This window comes from Salvelinus fontinalis, chromosome 34, assembly GCF_029448725.1.
Source record: "Salvelinus fontinalis isolate EN_2023a chromosome 34, ASM2944872v1, whole genome shotgun sequence".
Classification (NCBI taxonomy): Eukaryota; Metazoa; Chordata; class Actinopteri; order Salmoniformes; family Salmonidae; genus Salvelinus; species Salvelinus fontinalis.
The window spans coordinates 39725578-39747606 of record NC_074698.1 but is presented as its reverse complement, the minus strand read 5'-3'; the positions used below and the strand labels follow the sequence as shown (position 1 = coordinate 39747606).

Here is a 22029-nt window from a genome sequence, read left to right as displayed (position 1 = left end):
ACCTGGTTGAATGCTCCCCGTAACCCGACCAGTGCGGGGAGGTGGAATAACCCGCACCGGGCTATGTAGGCGAACCGGGGACACCATGCGTAAGGCTGGTGCCATGTAAGCCGGCCCGAGGAGACGCACTGGAGACCAGACGCGTTGAGCCGGCTTCAGGGCACCTGGCTCAATACTCAATCTAGCCCGGCCGATACGAGGAGCTGGTATGTACCGCACCGGGCTATGCACACGTACAGGAGACACCATGCGCTCTACTGCGTAACACGGTGTCTGCCCGTACTCTCGCTCTCCACGGTAAGTACAGGGAGTATGCGCAGGTTTCCTACCTGACTTCGCCACACTCCCTTTTAGCCTCCTCCCCAATAATTTTTTGGGGCAGACTCACAGGCTTCCTACCGCGTCTTCGTGCTGCCTCCATTCGCCGGTATCCCTCCTCGCACTGCGCCAGAGAATCCCAGGCGGGCTCCGGCATTCGCCCTGGGTCGATCGCCCACCTGTCGATCTCCTCCCACGTAGTGTAGCCCAGATCCTGCTCCCATTGCCATAAATCCTGTGTGTATTGCTCCTGTTGCCGTTGACAAGCTGCTTGGTCCCGTTATGGTGGGTAATTCTGTCACGATCGTCTATGGGTGAGAGAGAGGACCAAGGCGCAGCGTGTGCAAAATACATCTTCTCTTTATTTAGAGAAGGGAAAAAACACGAAAACGAACACTGATAACAAACTAAACAAAACAACAACCGACCGTGAAGCTAACGACGTAAGTGCATACCCAAGCAACAAACGTACAACATAGACAATTACCCACAAAACCCAAAGGCCTATGGCTGCCTTAAATATGGCTCTCAATCAGAGACAATGAACCACAGCTGCCTCTAATTGAGAACCAATCTCCCTCTGTTCTGACTCTCTCCCCTCCCTCTCTCTCTTTCCCTATGTTCTGACTCTACCCTCCCTCTCTCTCTCTTTCCCTCTGTTCTGACTCTCTACCCTCCCTCTCTCTTTCTTTCCCTCTGTTCTGACTCTCTACCCTCCCTCTCTCTCTCTTTCCCTCTGTTCTGACTCAGTCCCCTCCCTCTCTCTCTCTTTCCCTCTGTTCTGACTCTCTACCCTCCTTCTCTCTCTCTTTCCCTCTGTTCTGACTCTCTCCCCTCCCTCTCTCTCTCTTTCCCTATGTTCTGACTCTCTACCCTCCTTCTCTCTCTCTTTCCCTCTGTTCTGACTCTCTACCCTCCCTCTCTCTCTCTTTCCCTATGTTCTGACTCTCTACCCTCCCTCTCTCTCTCTTTCCCTATGTTCTGACTCTCTACCCTCCCTCTCTCTCTCTTTCCCTCTGTTCTGACTCTCTACCCTCCCTCTCTCTCTCTTTCCCTCTGTTCTGACTCTCTCCCCTCCCTCTCTCTCTCTTTCCCTCTGTTCTGACTCTCTACCCTCCCTCTCTCTCTCTTTCCCTCTGTTCTGACTCTCTACCCTCCCTCTCTCTCTCTTTCCCTCTGTTCTGACTCTCTACCCTCCCTCTCTCTCTCTTTCCCTCTGTTCTGACTCTCTACCCTCCCTGTCTCTTTCCCTCTGTTCTGACTCTCTACCCTCCCTCTCTCTCTCTTTCTCTATGTTCTGACTCTCTCCCCTCCCTCTCTCTCTCTTTCCCTCTGTTCTGACTCTCTACCCTCCCTCTCTCTCTCTTTCCCTCTGTTCTGACTCTCTACCCTCCCTCTCTCTCTCTTTCTCTATGTTCTGACTCTCTACCCTCCCTCTCCCTCTCTTTCCCTCTGTTCTGACTCTCTACCCTCCCTCTCTCTCTCTTTCCCTCTGTTCTGACTCTCTACCCTCCCTCTCTCTCTCTTTCCCTCTGTTCTGACTCTCTACCCTCCCTGTCTCTTTCCCTCTGTTCTGACTCTCTACCCTCCCTCCCTCTCTCTCTCCCTCTGTTCTGACTCTCTACCCTCCCTGTCTCTTTCCCTCTGTTCTGACTCTCTACCCTCCCTCTATCTCTCTTTCCCTCTGTTCTGACTCTCTACCCTCCCTCTCTCTCTCTTTCCCTCTGTTCTGACTCTCTACCCTCCCTCTCTCTTTCCCTCTGTTCTGACTCTCTACCCTCCCCCTATCTCTTTCCCTGTTCTGACTCTCTACCCTCCCTCCCTCTCTCTTTCCCTCTGTTCTGACTCTCTCCCCTCCCTCTCTCTTTCCCTCTGTTCTGACTCTCTACCCTCCCTCTCTCTCTTTCCCTCTGTTCTGACTCTCTACCCTCTCTCTCTCTTTCCCTCTGTTCTGACTCTCTACCCTCTCTCTCTCTTTCCCTCTGTTCTGACTCTCTACCCTCCCTCTCTCTCTCTCCCCCTCTGTTCTGACTCTCTCCCCTCCTTCTCTCTCTCTTTCCCTCTGTTCTGACTCTCTCCCCTCCCTCTCTCTCTCTCTTTCCCTCTGTTCTGACTCTCTACCCTCCCTCCCTCTCTTCTGACTCTCTACCCTCCCTCTCCATAAAATAAACAGTTTTTCCTTTGTAATTCTGAGTTATTGTGAGTAGATAGAGAGAGGGAGAGAGAAGGAGAGAGCAGAGAGATACTAGAGAGAGAGAGAGCAGAAAGCAGGCTCAGAGAGCAGAGAGAGCAAAGAGCAGAGAGATAATAGAGAGAGAGAGAGCAGAGAGTAGGCTGAGTGTGCAGAGAGAGAACAGAGAGCAGAGAGAGAGCAGAGCAGAGAGTAGAGAGCAGAGAGAGAGAGCAGAGAGTAGGCTGAGAATGCAAAGAGAGTGAGAGCAGAGAGTGAGAGAGCAGAGAGAGAGCAGCCAGAGAGCAGAGAGCAAAGAGTGAGAGCAGAGAGAGAGAGAGAGAGAGCAGAGAAAAGAGAGAGCAGCAGAGCAGAGAGAGAGAGAGAGCAGCGAACAGAGAGAGAGCAGAGAGCAGGCTGAGAGAGCAGAGTGAGAGAGCATAGAGTGAGAGAGCAGAGAGAGAGCATAGAGGGCAGAGAGAGAGCAGAGAGGGCAGAGAGAGAGAGCAGACAGAGAGCAGAGAGAGAGAGAAGAGCAGAGAGAGGGCAGAGAGAAAGAGTGAGAGCAGACAGAGAGAGCAGAGAGAGCGAGTGAGAGCAGAGAGAACTCTGTTGCTATAGTAACCCTGCATCACAACACTATGTTGTACAATTTGTTTAAATTCAATTCCACATATTTAATTGTTTTGTATTTCATTTCATATTAGTTTCATGTTTCAACCAGTCACAGGTTAACGTCAATCTGACAGAGGAAACGTAACATCAATAACCAAACTGTTTTCACAATTAACATGCTGTTCTTGTTTCAAGTATGTTTTATTATGAAAAGTACAATATATCCTTGTATACTTGTACAACTATGGAGCATTTGTCCATATATAGTTGTACAATTTGTTATTCAACATAAAAGACAACAAATGATCACATTGATATTTTAACAGTGTTATTGTAAGAGGTCCTGGGTCAAGGTCCTCACAATTATAGGAAGATGCGCATATGTGTGTGTGTCCTGTGTGTCCAGTGTGTGTTTTTCCAGTGTGTGTGTGTTAGTCCAGTGTGTGTGTTTGGTTGTCCAGTGTGTGTGTGTGTGTGTCCTGTGTGTGTGTGTGTCCTGTATGTGTCTGTCCAGTGTGTGTGTGTGTGTGTGTCAGGTTATTATTTCAGGGACACTGAGGAGCCATAATAAACCCAAAACCCTGGATAGAGGGGCTCAGTGAATGTGGAGGTGAATGTGATCAGGTGGGTCAGTGTGTCAGAGGAGGCTCTATAGAAGGACAGAGTGCCGGCTGGCCAGTCCAGATACACTCCTACTCTTTGGGAGCTGGAGGGGCGGACGTCTATGGTAGTGGGATTATTATTGTGCCTGGCAATGTAACGGTATTCAGAGCAGAACAGACTCCAGGACTTGTCATTCCGTCCAAGACAACAGTCCCTACCCACTCCTATCCTGCTGATTCCTTTATATGTCACTCCTATATCAGCCCCTCCCCCACTCCACTCTACCTCCCAGTAACAGCGCCCAGTCAGACCCTCTCTACACAGCACCTGTTTCCAGTCCTCAAATCTCTCTGGGTGATCAGGATACGGCTGCTTCTCTCTCCTCCCTGTCACCTTTCTGTTCTCCTCAGACAGAGAGAGGCGTCTGTTTACTGTGTTTAGGTCCAGTGTGAGATCACAGACATCTGATGGATGAAACCAGACACAATATTAGAAATCATCATCATTCACATTAGAATGTTAACTCACTTTTCACTAATTCATTTAATGTAGATGTTTCTAGGTATCAAAAGGAGAAGTTAAGGTAACTTGAGACTTGTTGAATGATCATATGTTATACTGTATGGTAATATAATACACACTTATTCCCATTAATTACACACACACACACACACACACACACACACACACACACACACACACACACACACACACACACACACACACACACACACACACACACACACACACACACACACACACACACACACATTGTCAAATCAACTCTTTGTAAACTTTGGTGTCCCTGATTTCTGCTTCTGTAGAACTACAGCTGATATTTAATATGACCAAGTAAGTAATGATGGTGGTCTTTGACTTTGACAACTTGAATTAAGACTTATTCTTAGTCATATTCTTCACAGCAGTCAACACTCACATTTTCTAAGTCCAGGTTTCATTCTGTTCTCTCCACCATGTTCCACACTGTAGCGGTAAGCAGAAGAACAGACAGTCATTGTGACACACACACACACACACACTGGACACACTGGACACACACACACAGAGACACACACACACACACACACACACACAGTCAGCATATAACTTTGTCAAAGTGGTGGTCAGAATGTTTGTCTTAACTTGCCTGATAAGTCCAACATGTCTGATATGAACATTGACATAAACCCTCTACATACTTGAGTTTCTCCAGTCTGCAGTGTGGATCCTCCAGTCCAGCAGAGAGCAGTCTGACTCCTGAGTCTCCTGGGTGATTGTAGCTCAGGTCCAGCTCTCTCAGGTGTGAGGGGTTTGACCTCAGAGCTGAGACCAGAGAAGCACAGCCTTCCTCTGTGACTAGACAGCCTGACAGCCTGCAAAGAGTCAAATCATATTAAAATCACACTGATATTCTTTGGTGGTGAAAATAGTGACAGTATATATTGTTTTAACATATTCAGATACATCAGTGTCCTGAAACCTGTCTTATCTATTCATAAATGAATGTATCATTATTAGAAATGACAAAATATCAGTGTTGCTTGTAGATAGAAACATGTATAGTACAAATATTTGAGTAGACTGACCAGACCAGTTTAAAAAGCAGTATCAGTCAAAAGACAGACAGTGAGGTATCAGATTTAGATTGTATTGAGTATACAGTCCACACCATATCTATAATGACAGTGAGGTATCAGATTTAGATTGTATTGAGTATACAGTCCACACCATATCTATTTTGACAGTGAAGCTAACATTTTAAATGTGGCTCTATACTCCAACATTTTGGATTTCAAATCAAATGTTTCATATGAGGTGACAGTATATAATATCACCTTTTATTTGAGGGTATTTTAATACATATCTGTTTCACATTTAGAAATGAAAGCACTTTATGTATCTAGTCCCCCCATACTTTGATAATTTGAAGTCGTAAATATTCTGATCAATTTACTTATAGTGTATTAAAGTAGTCGAAAGTGTAGTATTTGGTTCCAAACTCATTGGTTGCATTTGCAGTTTGTTTTGGTTGTGTTTTGGGTTGTGTTTTGCCCAATAGTAACTGACTGGTGGATGATGACTGGAGTCATTATCTGTCTAAGGGAGTAGATAACACATTTCTAAACAATACTAAATTAATTCTGATTATGCCTTGATTAATACAAATCATGAATAATAACACTAAGAGTTGGTTTAAACAGATCTGAATCAGGATACTAAGAGTTGGTTTAAACAGATCTGAAACAGGAAACTAAGAGTTGGTTTGAACAGATCTGAATCAGGAAACTAAGAGTTGGGTTAAACAGATCTGAATCAGGAAACTAAGAGTTGGTTTAAACAGATCTGAATCAGGAAACTAAGAGTTGGTTTAAACAGATCTGAATCAGGAAACTAAGAGTTGGTTTGAACAGATCTGAATCAGGAAACTAAGAGTTGGGTTAAACAGATCTGAATCAGGAAACTAAGAGTTGGTTTAAACAGATCTGAATCAGGAAACTAAGAGTTGGTTTAAACAGATCTGAATCAGGAAACTAAGAGTTGGTTTAAACAGATCTGAATCAGGAAACTAAGAGTTGGTTTAAACAGATCTGAATCAGGAAACTAAGAGTTGGTTTGAACAGATGTCACATCTTGTCACAACACAATTGATTGACATTTCATTTCCTGTTGAATCTGCAGACGTGTTGCTGTGCGTTTTGTTGCTGTGCGTTTTGCTGCCAACTTTACTTTGCTAGCTGACAACTTTACGTTTTTTAGTTTTGTTTTTGTTTTTAATTACCGTTTATATTTTTAGTTTTTTTCCATCGCAACTTTTTTCCCTCATTCAACTTTTTCACTCCGGACGCTTTATCTGGACATGGTTCGTCAACACCTTCAACAGCCGAAGCTAAGTAGTAACATTAACATGATGTCTTCTAATTGCAGTCGCTGTACTCATAATATACAGGAGAACGATTGCCTTACGGCGAGAATAGCTGTGCTACAAGCCCAGCTTCAGACGCAATCGTTAGGCAAGGGTAATTTCAGTGTAGGAAAGGGTGAAACAGCGTCTGTGCCACCAGTAAGTACAGATAGTAACGTTAGTATAAATCCCCCCGCACTGTCCCCGCAGCCGGACAATTTTCTCATGGCTTCTGGAGGGAAATGCTGTTGGAATGCTCAACCGGTGTCGCTCATTCAGCCGACAGAAACTTTCAACCGGTTCTCCCCATTATGTAGCGAGTCGGAGTCTGAGTCTGAGTCTTCTCTTGTCTCTACTCCTCCCGTTACGGGGTCTGAGACGCCGAAGGCTCCCACCATTAGCTCTGACAAATTGAAAACCCTAGTCATTGGCGACTCCATTACCCGCAGTATTAGACTTAAAGCGAATCACCCAGCGATCATACACTGTTTACCAGGGGGCAGGGCTACCGACGTTAAGGCTAATCTAAAGATGGTGCTGGCTAAAGCTAAATCTGGCGAGTGTAGAGAGTATAGAGATATTGTTATCCACGTCGGCACCAACGATGTTAGGATGAAACAGTCAGAGGTCACCAAGTGCAACATAGCTTCAGCGTGTAAATCAGCTAGAAAGATGTGTCGGCATCGAGTAATTGTCTCTGGCCCCCTCCCAGTTAGGGGGAGTGACGAGCTCTACAGCAGAGTCTCAGCACTCAATCGCTGGTTGAAAACTGTTTTCTGCCCCTCCCAAAAGATAGAATTTGTAGATAATTGGCCCTCTTTCTGGGACTCACCCACAAACAGGACCAAGCCTGACCTGCTGAGGAGTGACGGACTCCATCCTAGCTGGAGGGGTGCTCTCATCTTATCTACCAACATAGATAGGGCTCTAACTCCTCTAGCCCCACAATGAAATAGGGTGCAGGCCAGGCAGCAGGCTGTTAGCCAACCTGCCAGCTTAGTGGAGTCTGCCAATAGCACAGTCAGTGTAGTCAGCTCAGCCATACCCATTGAGACTGTGTCTGTGCCTCGACCTAGGTTGGGCAAAACTAAACATGGCGGTGTTCGCCTTAGCAATCTTATTAGGATAAAGACCTCCTCCATTCCTGCCATCATTGAAAGAGATCGTGATACCTCACATCTCAAAATAGGGTTACTTAATGTTAGATCCCTCACTTCAAAGGCAGTCATAGTCAATGAACTAATCACTGATCATAATCTTGATGTGATTGGCCTGACTGAAACATGGCTTAAGCCTGATGAATTTACTGTGTTAAATGAGGCCTCACCTCCTGGTTACACTAGTGACCATATCCCCCGTGCATCCCGCAAAGGCGGAGGTGTTGCTAACATTTACGATAGCAAATTTCAATTTACAAAAAAAAAAATGGCGTTTTCGTCTTTTGAGCTTCTAGTCATGAAATCTATGCAGCCTACTCAATCACTTTTTATAGCTACTGTTTACAGGCCTCCTGGGCCATATACAGCGTTCCTCTCTGAGTTTCCTGAATTCCTATCAGACCTTGTAGTCATAGCAGATCATATTCTAATTTTTGGTGATTTTAATATTCACATGGAGAAGTCCACAGACCCACTCCAAAAGTCTTTCGGAGCCATTATCGACTCAGTGGGTTTTGTCCAACATGTCTCTGGACCTACTCACTGCCACAGTCATACTCTGGACCTAGTTTTGTCCCATGGAATAAATGTTGTAGATCTTAATGTTTTTCCACATAATCCTGGACTATCGGACCACCATTTTATTACGTTTGCAATCGCAACAAATAATCTGCTCAGACCCCAACCAAGGAGCATCAAAAGTCGTGCTATAAATTCTCAGACAACACAAAAATTCCTTGATGCCCTTCCAGACTCCTTCTGCCTACCCAAGGACGTCAGAGGACAAAAATCAGTTAACCACCTAACTGAGGAACTCAATTTAACCTTGCGCAATACCCTAGATGCAGTTGCACCCCTAAAAACGAAAAACATTTGTCATAAGAAACTAGCTCCCTGGTATACAGAAAATACCCGAGCTTTGAAGCAAGCTTCCAGGAAATTGGAACGGAAATGGCGCCACACCAAACTGGAAGTCTTCCGACTAGCTTGGAAAGACAGTACCGTGCAGTACCGAAGAGCCCTCACTGCTGCTCGCTCATCCTACTTTTCCAACTTAATCGAGGAAAATAAGAACAATCCAAAATTTCTTTTTGATACTGTTGCGAAACTAACTAAAAAGCAGCATTCCCCAAGAGAGGATGGCTTTCACTTCAGCAGTAATAAATTCATGAACTTCTTTGAGGAAAAGATCATGACCATTAGAAAGCAAATTACGGACTCCTCTTTGAATCTGCGTATTCCTCCAGGGCTTAGCTGTCCTGGATCTGCACAGCTCTGCGAGGGCCTGGGATCGGGAGAGACACTTAAGTGTTTTAGTACTATATCTCTTGACACAATGATGAAAATAATCATGGCCTCTAAACCTTCAAGCTGCATACTGGATCCTATTCCTACTAAACTGCTGAAGGAGCTGCTTCCTGTGCTTGGCCCTCCTATGTTGAACATAATAAACAGCTCTCTATCCACCGGATGTGTACCAAACTCACTAAAAGTGGCAGTGATAAAGCCTCTCTTGAAAAAGCCAAACCTTGACCCGGAAAATATAAAAAACTATCGGCCTATATCGAATCTTCCATTCCTCTCAAAGATTTTAGAAAAAGCTGTTGCGCAGCAACTCACTGCCTTTCTGAAGACAAATAATGTATACGAAATGCTTCAGTCTGGTTTTAGACCCCATCATAGCACTGAGACTGCACTTGTGAAGGTGGTAAATGACCTTTTAATGGCGTCAGACCGAGGCTCTGCATCTGTCCTCGTGCTACTAGACCTTAGTGCTGCCTTTGACACCATCGATCACCACATTCTTTTGGAGAGACTGGAAACCCAAATTGGTCTACACGGACAAGTTCTGGCCTGGTTTAGATCTTACCTGTCGGAAAGATATCAGTTTGTCTCTGTGAATGGTCTGTCCTCTGACAAATCAACTGTACATTTCGGTGTTCCTCAAGGTTCCGTTTTAGGACCACTATTGTTTTCACTATATATTTTACCTCTTGGGGATGTTATTCGAAAACATAATGTTAACTTTCACTGCTATGCGGATGACACACAGCTGTACATTTCAATGAAACATGGTGAAGCCCCAAAATTGCCCTCGCTAGAAGCCTGTGTTTCAGACATAAGGAAGTGGATGGCTGAAAACTTTCTACTTTTAAACTCGGACAAAACAGAGATGCTTGTTCTAGGTCCCAAGAAACAAAGAGATCTTCTGTTAAATCTGACAATTCATCTTGATGGTTGTAAAGTCGTCTCAAATAAAACTGTGAAGGACCTCGGCGTTACTCTTGACCCTGATCTCTCTTTTGACGAACATATCAAGACTGTTTCAAGGACAGCTTTTTTCCATCTACGTAACATTGCTAAAATCTGAAATTTTCTGTCCAAAAATGATGCAGAAAAATTAATCCATGCATTTGTTACTTCTAGGTTAGACTACTGCAATGCTCTACTTTCCGGCTACCCGGATAAAGCACTAAATAAACTTCAGTTAGTGCTAAATACGGCTGCTAGAATCCTGACTAGAACCAAGAAATTTGATCATATTACTCCAGTGCTAGCTTCCCTACACTGGCTTCCTGTTAAGGCAAGGGCTGATTTCAAGGTTTTACTGTTAACCTATAAAGCGTTACATGGGCTTGCTCCTACCTATCTTTCCGAGTTGGTCCTGCCGTACATACCAATACGTACGCTACGGTCACAAGACGCAGGCCTCCTAATTGTCCCTAGAATTTCTAAGCAAACAGCGGGAGGCAGGGCTTTCTCCTATAGATCTCCATTTTTATGGAACAGTCTGCCTACCCATGTGAGAGACGCAGACTCGGTCTCAACCTTTAAGTCTTTACTGAAGACTTATCTCTTCAGTAGGTCATATGATTGAGTGTAGCCTGGCCCAGGAGTGTGAAGGTGAACGGAAAGGCTCTGGAGCAACGAACCGCCCTTGCTGTCTCTGCCAGGCCGGTTCCCCTCTCTCCACTGGGATTCTCTGCCTCTAACCCTGTTACAGGGGCTGAGTCACTGGCTTGCTGGTGCTCTTTCATGCCGTCCCTAGGAGGGGTGCGTCACTTGAGTGGGTTGAGTTACTGACGTGATCTTCCTGTCTGGGTTGGCGCCCCCCCTTGGTTTGTGCTGTGGTGGAGACCTTTGTGGGCTATACTCGGCCTTGTCTCAGGATTGTAAGTTGGTGGTTGAGGATTACCCTCTAGTGGTGCGGGGGCTGTGCTTTGGCAAAGTGGGTGGGGTTATATCCTTCCTATTTGGCCCTGTCCGGGGGTTTCTTCGGATGGGGCCACAGTGTCTCCTGACCGCTCCTGTCTCAGCCTCCAGTATTTATGCTGCAGTAGTTTGTGTCGGGGGGCTAGGGTCAGTTGGTTACCTGGAGTACTTCTCCTGTCTTATCCAGTGTCCTGTGTGAATTTTAAGTATGCTCTCTCTAATTCTCTCGTTCTCTCTTTCTCTCTGAGAACCTGAGCCCTAGGACCATACGTCAGGACTACCGGGCATGATGACACCTTGCTGTCCCCAGTCCGCCTGGCCTTGCTGCTATTCCAGTTTCAACTGTTCTGCCTGTGGTTACGGAACCCCTACCTGTCCCAGACCTGCTGTTTTCAACTCTTAATGATCGGCTATGAAAAGCCAACTGAGATTTATTCCTGATTATTATTTGACCATGCTTGTCATTTATGAACATTTTGAAAATCTTGGCTCTCTCTAATTTTCTCCTTCTCTCTTTCTTTCTCTCGGAGGACCTGAGCCCTAGGACCATACGTCGGGACTACCGGCCGTGGTGACTCCTTCCTGTCCCCAGTCCGCCTGGCCTTGCTGCTATTCCAGTTTCAACTGTTCTGCCTGCGGTTATGGAACCCCTACCTGTCCCAGACCTGCTGTTTTCAACTCTTAATGATCGGCTATGAAAAGCCAACTGAAAATTATTCATGATTATTATTTGACCATGCTTGTTACTTATGAACATTTTTGAACATCTTGGCATAGTTCTGTTATAATTTCCACCCGGCACAGCCAGAAGAGGACTGGCCACCCCTCATAGCCTGGTTCCTCTCTAGGTTTCTTCCTAGGTTTTGGCCTTTCTAGGGAGTTTTTCCTAGCCACCGTGCTTCTACACCTGCATTACTAGCTGTTTGGGGTTTTAGGCTGGGTGTCTGTACAGCACTTCGAGATATTAGCTGATGTACGAAGGGCTATATAAAATAAAATTGATTGATTGATTGATTGAACAGATCTGAATCAGGAAACTAAGAGTTGGTTTGATCAGATCTGAATCAGGAAACTAAGAGTTAGTTTAATCAGATCTGAATCTGTTTAAAGATAGAACTGCCAATGGGGGTGGAGTTGCAATCTACTGTAGAGACAGCCTGCAGAGTTCTGTCCTACTATCCAGGTCTGTACCCAAACAATTTGAGCTTCTACTTTTAAAAATCCACCTTTCCAGAAACAAGTCTTCACCGTCGCCGCTTGCTATAGACCACCCTCTGCCCCCAGCTGTTCCCTGGACACCATATGTGAACTGATTGCCCCCCATCTATCTTCAGATCTCGTGCTGCTAGGTGACCTAAAGTGGGACATGCTTAACACCCCGGCCATCCTACAATCTAAGCTTGATCCCCTCAATCTCTCACAAATTGTCAATGAACCCACCAGGTACAACACCAAATCCGTAAACACGGGCACCCTCAACGATATCATCCTAACCAACTTGCCCTCCAAATACACCTCTGCTGTTTTCAACCAAGATCTCAGCGATCACTGCCTCATTGCCTGCATCCGTAACAGGTCTGCGGTCAAACGACCACCCCTCATCACTATCAAACGCTCCCTAAAACACTTCAGCGAGCAGGCCTTCAGTTCTGGGACACTGTAAAGTCCATGGAGAATAAGAGCATCTCCTCCCAGCTGCCCACTGCACTGAGGCTAGGAAACACTGTCACCACGATAAATCCACTATAATTGAGAATTTCAACAATCATTTTTCTACGGCTGGCCATGCTTTCCACCTGGCTAACCCTACCCCGGTCAACAGCCCTGCACTCCCCACAGCAACTCGCCCAAGCCTCCCCCATTTCTCCTTCACTCAAATCCAGATAGCTGATGTTCTTAAAGAACTGCAAAACCTGGACCCTACAAATCAGCCGGGCTAGACAATCTGGACCCTCTCTTTCTAAAATGATCTGCTGAAATTGTTGCAACCACAATTACTAGCCTTTTCAACCTCTCTTTCGTATCGTCTGAGATTCCCAAAGATTGGAAAGCTGCCGCAGTCATCCCCGTCTTCAAAGGGGGAGACACTCTAGACCCAAATTGCTACAGACCTATTACTATCCTGCCCTGCCTTTCTAAGGTCTTCAAAAGCCAAGTTAATAAACAGATCAACGACCACTTCGAATCTCACCGTACCTTTTCCACTATGCAATCTGGTTTCAGATCTGGTCATGGGTGCACCTCAGCCACGCTCAAGGTCCTAAACGATATCATAAGCGCCATCAATAAGAGACATTACTGTGCAGCCGTATTCATCGACCTGGCCAAGGCTTTCGACTCTGTCAATCACCACATTCTTCTTTGCAGACTCAACAGCCTTGGTTTTTCAAATGATTGCCTCGCCTGGTTCACCAACTACTTCTCTGATAGAGTTCAGTGTGTCAAATCGGAGGCCCTGTTGTCCGGACCTCTTGCAGTCTCTTTGGGGGTGCCACACGGTTCAATTCTCGGGCAGTCTCTCTTCTCTGTATACATCAATGATGTCGCTCTCGCTGCTGGTGATTCTCTGATCCACCTCTACGCAGACGACACCATTCTGTATACTTCTGGCCAACTGATCACTGCCCGCACCCGCCCGACCGTCCAGCATCACTACTCTGGACTGCTCTGACTTAGAATATGTGGCACAACTACAAATACCTAGGTTTTTGGTTAGACTGTAAACTCTCCTTCCAGACTCACATTAAGCATCTCCAATCCAAAATTAAATCTAGAATCGGCTTCCTATTTCGCAACAAAGCACCCTTCACTCATGCAGCCAAACATACCCTCGTAAAACTGACCATCCTACCGATCCTCAACTTCAGCGATGTCATCTATATAATAGCCTCCAACACTCTACTCAACAAATTGGATGCAGTCTATCACAGTGCTATCCGTTTTGTCACCAAAGCCCCATATATTACCCACCACTGCGACCTGTACGCTCTCGTTGGCTGGCCATCGCTTCATACTCGTCGCCAAACCATCTGGCTCCAGGTCATCTACTGGTCTCTGCTAGGTAAATCCCCGCCTTATCTCAGCTCACTGGTCACCATAGCAGCACCCACTTGTAGCACGCGCTCCAGCAGGTATTTTTCACTGGTCACCCCCAAAGCCAATTCCTCATTTGGCCGCCTCTCCTTACAGTTCTCTGCTGCCAATAACTGGAACAAACTGCAAAAATCTCTGAAGCTGGAGACTCTTATCTCCCTCACTAGCTTTAACTTCTTTATGATAGGGGGCAGCATTTTCACTTTTGGATGAATTGCGTGCCCATAGTGAACTGCCTCCTACTCTGTCCCAGATGCTAATATATGCATATTATTATTACTATTGAATATAAAACACTCTGAAGTGTCTAAAACTGTTTGAGTGATGTCTGTGAGTATTACATAACTCATATGGCAGGCAAAAACCTGAGAGGAGATCCAAACAGGAAGTGAGAATTCTGAGACTGGTCAATGTTCAACTCATCGCCTATTCAATTCCCTGTAAGATATGGATCTGTTTGCACTTCCTACGCCTTCCACTAGATGTCAACAGTCTGTAGAACGTGGAATGAAGCCTCTACTGTGATGTTGAGCCGGATGGGAGGTGTTTCAGTCATTGGTCTTGCAGAATGCCAGTTCCTGGTCACGCGCGTTCCAAACGATATCGTCTTGCGTTCCATAACTTCTAGAGACACAAAGGAATTCTCCGGTTGGAACGTTATTGGATAGTTATGATAACAACATCCTGAAGGTTGATTCTCTACTTAGTTTGACCAGTTTATTCGACCTGTTATATAACTTTTTGAAGTTTTCGTCCGAGTTCGCCTGCATCTGCGCGAGCGTTTGGACATGTGCACGAAACATGCAAGCAAAAGTAGCTACTTAGACATAAGTAATGGACATTATCGAACAAAACGTGGTACTAGGATTCCTGGGAGTGCATTCTGATGAAGATCATCAAAGGTAAGGGAATATTTATGATGTAATTTTTGTATTTCTGTAACTGTATTTCTGACACAGCGGTTGCATTAAGAACAAGTATATCTTTAATTCTATGTAAAACCTGTATCTTCATCAAAGTTTATTTACAACAAAACATGCTAACCTCTCACCATTACCAATAACAGAGGCTACAACAAAACATGCTAACCTCTCACAATTACCAATACCAGAGGCTACAACAAAACATGCTAACCTCTCACCATTACTAATAACAGAGGCTACAACAAAACATGCTAACCTCTCACCATTACCAATAACAGAGTCTACAACAAAACATGCTAACCTCTCACCATTACCAATAACAGAGGATACAACAAAACATGCTAACCTCTCACCATTACCAATAACAGAGGCTACAACAAAACATGCTAACCTCTCACCATTACCAATAACAGAGACTACAAAAAAACATGCTAACCTCTCACCATTATCAATAACTGAGTCTACAACAAAACATGCTAACCTCTCACAATTACCAATAACAGAGGATACAACAAAACATGCTAACCTCTAACCATTACTAATAACAGAGGCTACAACAAAACATGCTAACCTCTCACCATTACCAATAACAGAGGCTACAACAAAACATGATAACCTCTCACCATTACCGATAACAGAGGCTACAACAAAACATGCTAACTTCTCACCATTACCAATAACAGAGGCTACAACAAAACATGCTAACCTCTCACCATTACCGATAACAGAGGCTACAACAAAACATGTTAACTTCTCACCATTACCAATAACAAAGGCTACAACAAAACATGCTAACCTCTCACCATTACCAATAACAGAGGCTACAACAAAATATGCTAACCTCTCACCATTACCGATAACAGAGGCTACAACAAAACATGCTAACTTCTCACCATTACCAATAACAGAGGCTACAACAAAACATGCTAACCTCTCACCATTACCAATAACAGAAGCTACAACAAAACATGCTAACCTCTCACCATTACCAATAACAGAGACTACAAAAAAACATGCTAACCTCTCACCATTATCAATAACTGAGTCTACAACAAAACATGCTAACCTCTCACAATTACCAATAACAGAGGATACAACAAAACATGCTAACCTCTAACCATTACTAATAACAGAGGCTACAACAAAACATGCTAACCTCTCACCATTACCAATAACAGAGGCTACAACAAAACATGCTAACCTCTCACCATTACCGATAACAGAGGCTACAACAAAACATGCTAACTTCTCACCATTACCAATAACAGAGGCTACAACAAAACATGCTAACCTCTCACCATTACCAATAACAGAGGCTACAACAAAACATGCTAACCTCTCACCATTACCGATAACAGAGGCTACAACAAAACATGCTAACTTCTCACCATTACCAATAACAGAGGCTACAACAAAACATGCTAACCTCTCACCATTACCAATAACAGAGGCTACAACAAAACATGCTAACCTCTCACCATTACCGATAACAGAGGCTACAACAAAACATGTTAACTTCTCACCATTACCAATAACAGAGGCTACAACAAAACATGCTAACCTCTCACCATTACCAATAACAGAGGCTACAACAAAACATGCTAACCTCTCACCATTACCGATAACAGAGGCTACAACAAAACATGCTAACTTCTCACCATTACCAATAACAGAGGCTACAACAAAACATGCTAACCTCTCACAATTACCAATAACAGAGGATACAACAAAACATGCTAACCTCTAACCATTACTAATAACAGAGGCTACAACAAAACATGCTAACCTCTCACCATTACCAATAACAGAGGCTACAACAAAACATGCTAACCTCTCACCATTACCGATAACAGAGGCTACAACAAAACATGCTAACTTCTCACCATTACCAATAACAGAGGCTACAACAAAACATGCTAACCTCTCACCATTACCAATAACAGAGGCTACAACAAAACATGCTAACCTCTCACCATTACCGATAACAGAGGCTACAACAAAACATGTTAACTTCTCACCATTACCAATAACAGAGGCTACAACAAAACATGCTAACCTCTCACCATTACCAATAACAGAGGCTACAACAAAACATGCTAACCTCTCACCATTACCGATAACAGAGGCTACAACAAAACATGCTAACTTCTCACCATTACCAATAACAGAGGCTACAACAAAACATGCTAACCTCTCACCATTACCAATAACAGAGGCTACAACAAAACATGCTAAACTCTCACCATTACCAATAACAGAGGCTACAACAAAACATGCTAACCTCTCACCATTACAAATAACAGAGACTACAAAAAAACATGCTAACCTCTCACCATTACCAATAACAGAGGCTACAACAAAACATGCTAACCTCTCACCATTACCAATAACTGAGTCTACAACAAAACATGCTAACCTCTCACCATTACCAATAACAGAGTCTACAACAAAACATGCTAACCTCTCACCATTACCAATAACAGAGGCTACAACAAAACATGCTAACCTCTCACCATTACCAATAACAGAGGCTACAACAAAACATGCTAACCTCTCACCATTCCCAATAACAGAGGCTACAACAAAACATGCTAACCTCTCACCATTACCAATAACAGAGGCTACAACAAAACATGCTAACCTCTCACCATTACCAATAACAGAGACTACAACAAAACATGCTAACCTCTCACCATTACCAATAACAGAGGCTACAACAAAACATGCTAACCTCTCACCATTACCAATAACAGAGACTACAACAAAACATGCTAACCTCTCACCATTACCAATAACAGAGGATACAACAAAACATGCTAACCTCTCACCATTACCAATAACAGAGGCTACAACAAAACATGCTAACCTCTCACCATTACCAATAACAGAGACAACAACAAAACATGCTAACCTCTCACCATTACCAATAACAGAGGCTACAACAAAACATGCTAACCTCTCACCATTACCAATAACAGAGGGGGTATGATCTTTGTGCATCTAACTTTCTCATTCATCATCATTCACGATTCATTCATGATTATTCATAATCATGGTAGCATCCACATGAATGTAGAAGTGTTCAGAAACATCTTCTATTCTTACTGACAATACAAGTGAAGTGACTCCAAAATGACAGGACAATATTCACCATTCAGTTTCTATTAGGAAAAAAAATCCAAAACACAACCAAGACAAACTGCAAATGAGTTCAACAAGTTAGTAGAATCACAAGCTTGATGTCATCACTCCAGGCAAAGTGGAATATGGGACCAAATACTAAACTTTTGACTAAATTAATTGTTCCAAATAATTAAGACTTCTTCAAATGGGAGAACTACATATATAAAGTGCTTTATTACTAAACGGTAAAATATATATGTATGAAAAGGTGACATTCTGTACTGTCACCTAATATGAAACATTCTATCTGAAATCCAAAATGCTGGAGCATAGCACCAAATTTAAAACTGTAAGCTTCACTGTCCAAACAGATATGGTGTGGACTATGTGTGCCTGGTAAACACATGTGGATCTGGTGAACAGTTATCACTTGTTGACCAACTACAGGAATTCTGACCTCAGAGTCTCCAGTTTACAGTGGGGATTCCCCAGTCCAGCAGAGAGCAGCTTCACTCCTGAATCCTTCAGGTCATTGTTACTCAGATCCAGCTCTCTCAGGTGTGAGGGGTTTGACTCCAGAGCTGAGACCAGAGAAGCACAGACTTCCTCTGTGACTCCACAGCCTGACAGCCTGACAAAAATATTTTTTCAATATAATATTATATACATATTATAATACATATTTTTCTCTAAACTGGTTATTTCTTCCTGATTATTAGTTCTTATATGTCATTTTATTTACTCACAGAGCAGCTCTGGAGGCTTTGACCACTGGCAGCAGCCTCAGAAGACCTTCCTCTGATCTGGAGTATTTCTTCAGGTCAAACACATCCAGCTCCTTTTCTGAAGTCAGCAACACAAAGACCAGAGCTGACCACTGTGCAGGTGACAGGTTGGGTTCTGAGAGACTTCCTGATCTCAGGTAGCTTTGGATCTCCTCCACTAGAGAATGGTCATTCAGTTCATTCAGACAGTGGAACAGATTGATGCTCCTCTCTGGAGAGGGATTCTCCCTGATCTTCTCCTTGATGTACCTGACTGTTTCTTCATGGCTCTGTGAGCTGCTTCTTGTCTTTGTCATTAGACCTTGTAAGTGCTTCTGATTGGACTCCAGTGAGAGGCCCAGTAGGAAGCGGAGGAAAAGGTCCAGGTTTCCCGTCTCACTTTGTAAAGATTTATCCACAGCACTCTTGTAGAAAGTAACTTTACGCCTTTGTTTGATCCTCACAGAAAAGTTCCTGGACGTTGATTGCAGTTTGTCAATTAGATTCTCATTGTTGTTGATGAATGTGAGGAACACATATACAGCAGCCAGAAACTCCTGAATGCTCAGATGAACAAAGCAGTACACCTTGTCCTGGTACAGCACACATTCCTCTTTAAAGAGCTGTGTGCACAATCCTGAGTACACTGAGGCTTCACTGACATCAATGCCAGCCTCTTTCAGGTCTTCTTCATAGAAAATCAGATTGCCCTTCACAAGCTGTTGAAAAGCCAGTTTTCCCAGTGACAGAATGCTCTCTTTATTCCAGTGTGGACCTGTCTCTTCTTTCCCAAGATACTTTTCATTCTTCTGTTTGGTATGAAACACCACAAGGTGTGTGTACATCTCAGTCAGAGTCTTGGGCATCTCTTCTCTCTTATGTTCCAGCATGTGTTCAAGGACTATTGCAGAAATCCAACAGAAGACTGGAATGTGGCACATGATGTGGAGGCTCCTTGATGTCTTTATGTGTGAGATGATTCTGCTGGCCAGGTCCTCATCACTGAATCTCTTCCTGAAGTACTCCTCCTTCTGTGGGTCATTGAATCCTCGTACCTCTGTTACCTGGTCAACACACACTGAAGGGATCGTATTGGCTGCTCCAGGTCGGGTAGTTATCCAGAGGAGAGCAGAGGGAAGCAGATTTCCCCTGATGAGATTTGTCAGCAGAACATCCACGGAGGTTGACTCTGTGACGTCACAACAGATCTTGTTATTCTTGAAGTCTAGGGGCAGTCGGCACTCATCCAGACCATCAAAGATGAACAGAACTTTGTACTTGTTGTAGATGGAGATTCCTGATTGTTTGGTTTCCATTGAGAAGTGATTGAGAAGCTCAATGAAAGTGTGTTTGTCCCCTTTCATCAAATTCAGCTCCCGAAAAGGGAATGAAAATACAAATTGGACATCCTGATTTGCTTTTCCTTCAGCCCAGTCCAGAATGAACTTCTGCACAGAGACTGTTTTTCCAATGCCAGCGACTCCCTTTGTCAGCACAGTTCTGATACGTTTGTCTTGCCCAGTTAAGGGTTTGAAGATGTCGTTACATTTGATTGCAGTCTCTGGTCTTGCTTGTTTCCTGATTGTTGTCTCAATCTGTCTCAGCTCATGTTCATTATTGACCTCTCCTGTTCCACCCTCTGTGATGTAGAGCTCTGTGTAGATCTTATTGAGAAGTGTTGGGTTTCCTTGTTTAGCGATCCCCTCAAATACACATTGAAACTTCTTCTTTAGATTAGATTTGAGTTCACGTTGGCAAATCACAGCAGGATCATCTGAATGAAGAAATAACACAAGAGGATATTAATATTACGTCTGTTTTAATGACTACAGTATTGTAATACGGTTATAACGTTTTACATTATAATAATTGATTCTCTTAACTGACTGTATAAATGTGTAAATGTTTTCATAATGCATTACAGACTGGTGTGACTGATTATATTATTATTGGTATTATTGATGGTATTATTAATGTTGTCTCTCTCTCTAAATTAATCACCACAACACATCCCTGCTGCTACTTGATGAGGTCACTAGGTGTTGTGTTCAGGCTCCTACAATATCATTGAGTTACACAGCTACTTTAGCTGTACTTTAGCTACAGCTTTTAAATGTTATAAAACAGCATTCAACATGAGGCAGACAGATCTTACATTTCTCCAGTGTGTCAGCAAGCTCCTTCTGGTTCATTTTCCTCAGGATGTGCAGTGTGATCTTCAGAGCCCCCTCTCTGGCACTGCTCTCCTGCTTCTCATCTTCAGCATCCACCACTTCCTTATCCTGCTTCTGACTCTCAAAGCCTTCTGGGAGTTCTGGACTAAGAATCCTCTTGAACATCTTCAGCTCGTTCTTCACAAATGTCATAATTTTCTCTTCAAGCAACTGAAATAAATCAAATAAGTTAAACAAGAAAATAAATTCTTTCTCATTAACACAGTAAACAAAAACAAATGTACATAACAGGACCACATACACTGAATATGGAGGCCAGGTCTGTTTGATGACTCTGGGAAGACTGACCACTGAGAATCTCTGACTCTGATCTCTCCTGTTGGTTTCTGTGGACAAAACATGAGATTACATCTCCTCATCCAGGAAGTACACACACACACACACACACACACACACACACACACACACACACACACACACACACACACACACACACACACACACACACACACACACACACACAGGGAGAGAATATTGTGTTTGTTTAATATTGTTTTAGGACTATGAAAATGGACAAAGGATTAGCCTATGGATTATGAAATCAACAAAAAGAAATGGGAAAATGGGAGAGAAATGACTAGAGACAGTGTTGTTTAACTCACTGACCATGACCCATGAGTTCTTCTTACCTTTGTTCAGTAGAAAAGTCTCCCTCTCTAAAGTATATAGGTTGACCCATAGACCGGTCACTCTTCATGGACACAGCTGGGTCCAGGGGAGGCTGGTCTCTCCTGCTTGATTGGGCTTCAACACAACAGAGACAAACATTACATCTCTCATCTACTCTGAGCTCTGATGGGGAAACATAAGAAGAGTTTCATTCCAAAAAGCTATATATCCATTTTCAGAAATGTTCGTAAATTAGCTTTTATTCTTAAAAGAAGTTATGTTTATGTTTTTTTGCTAAATGAGGA

General features: G+C 43.7%; 1 protein-coding gene across 1 annotated transcript; it reads right to left on the bottom strand.

Annotated features, from left to right (window-relative positions):
- Positions 1–3274: 3274 nt before the first annotated feature.
- Positions 3275–21811, bottom strand: LOC129833888 (NLR family CARD domain-containing protein 3-like). The gene is made up of 8 exons (XM_055898731.1): positions 21745–21811; positions 21357–21441; positions 21037–21265; positions 18864–20655; positions 18575–18748; positions 4906–5079; positions 4644–4690; positions 3275–4170 (listed from the first exon to the last, which is right to left on the bottom strand). Exons 1-8 carry the CDS (start codon positions 21792–21794, stop codon positions 3644–3646), a joined length of 3078 nt encoding a protein of 1025 aa, XP_055754706.1. The 5' UTR covers positions 21795–21811; the 3' UTR covers positions 3275–3643.
- Positions 21812–22029: the final 218 nt, after the last annotated feature.

Coding starts and splice junctions, on each gene's coding strand:
- LOC129833888 (XM_055898731.1), bottom strand. CDS start 21,794: ATGGGTCAACCTATATACTTTAGAGAGGGAGACTTTTCTACTGAACAA. Junction 4,691..4,905: donor TGCAGACTGGAGAAACTCAA/GTATGTAGAGGG, acceptor TTACCGCTACAG/TGTGGAACATGGTGGAGAGA. Junction 4,171..4,643: donor GAAACCTGGACTTAGAAAAT/GTGAGTGTTGAC, acceptor TTCATCCATCAG/ATGTCTGTGATCTCACACTG.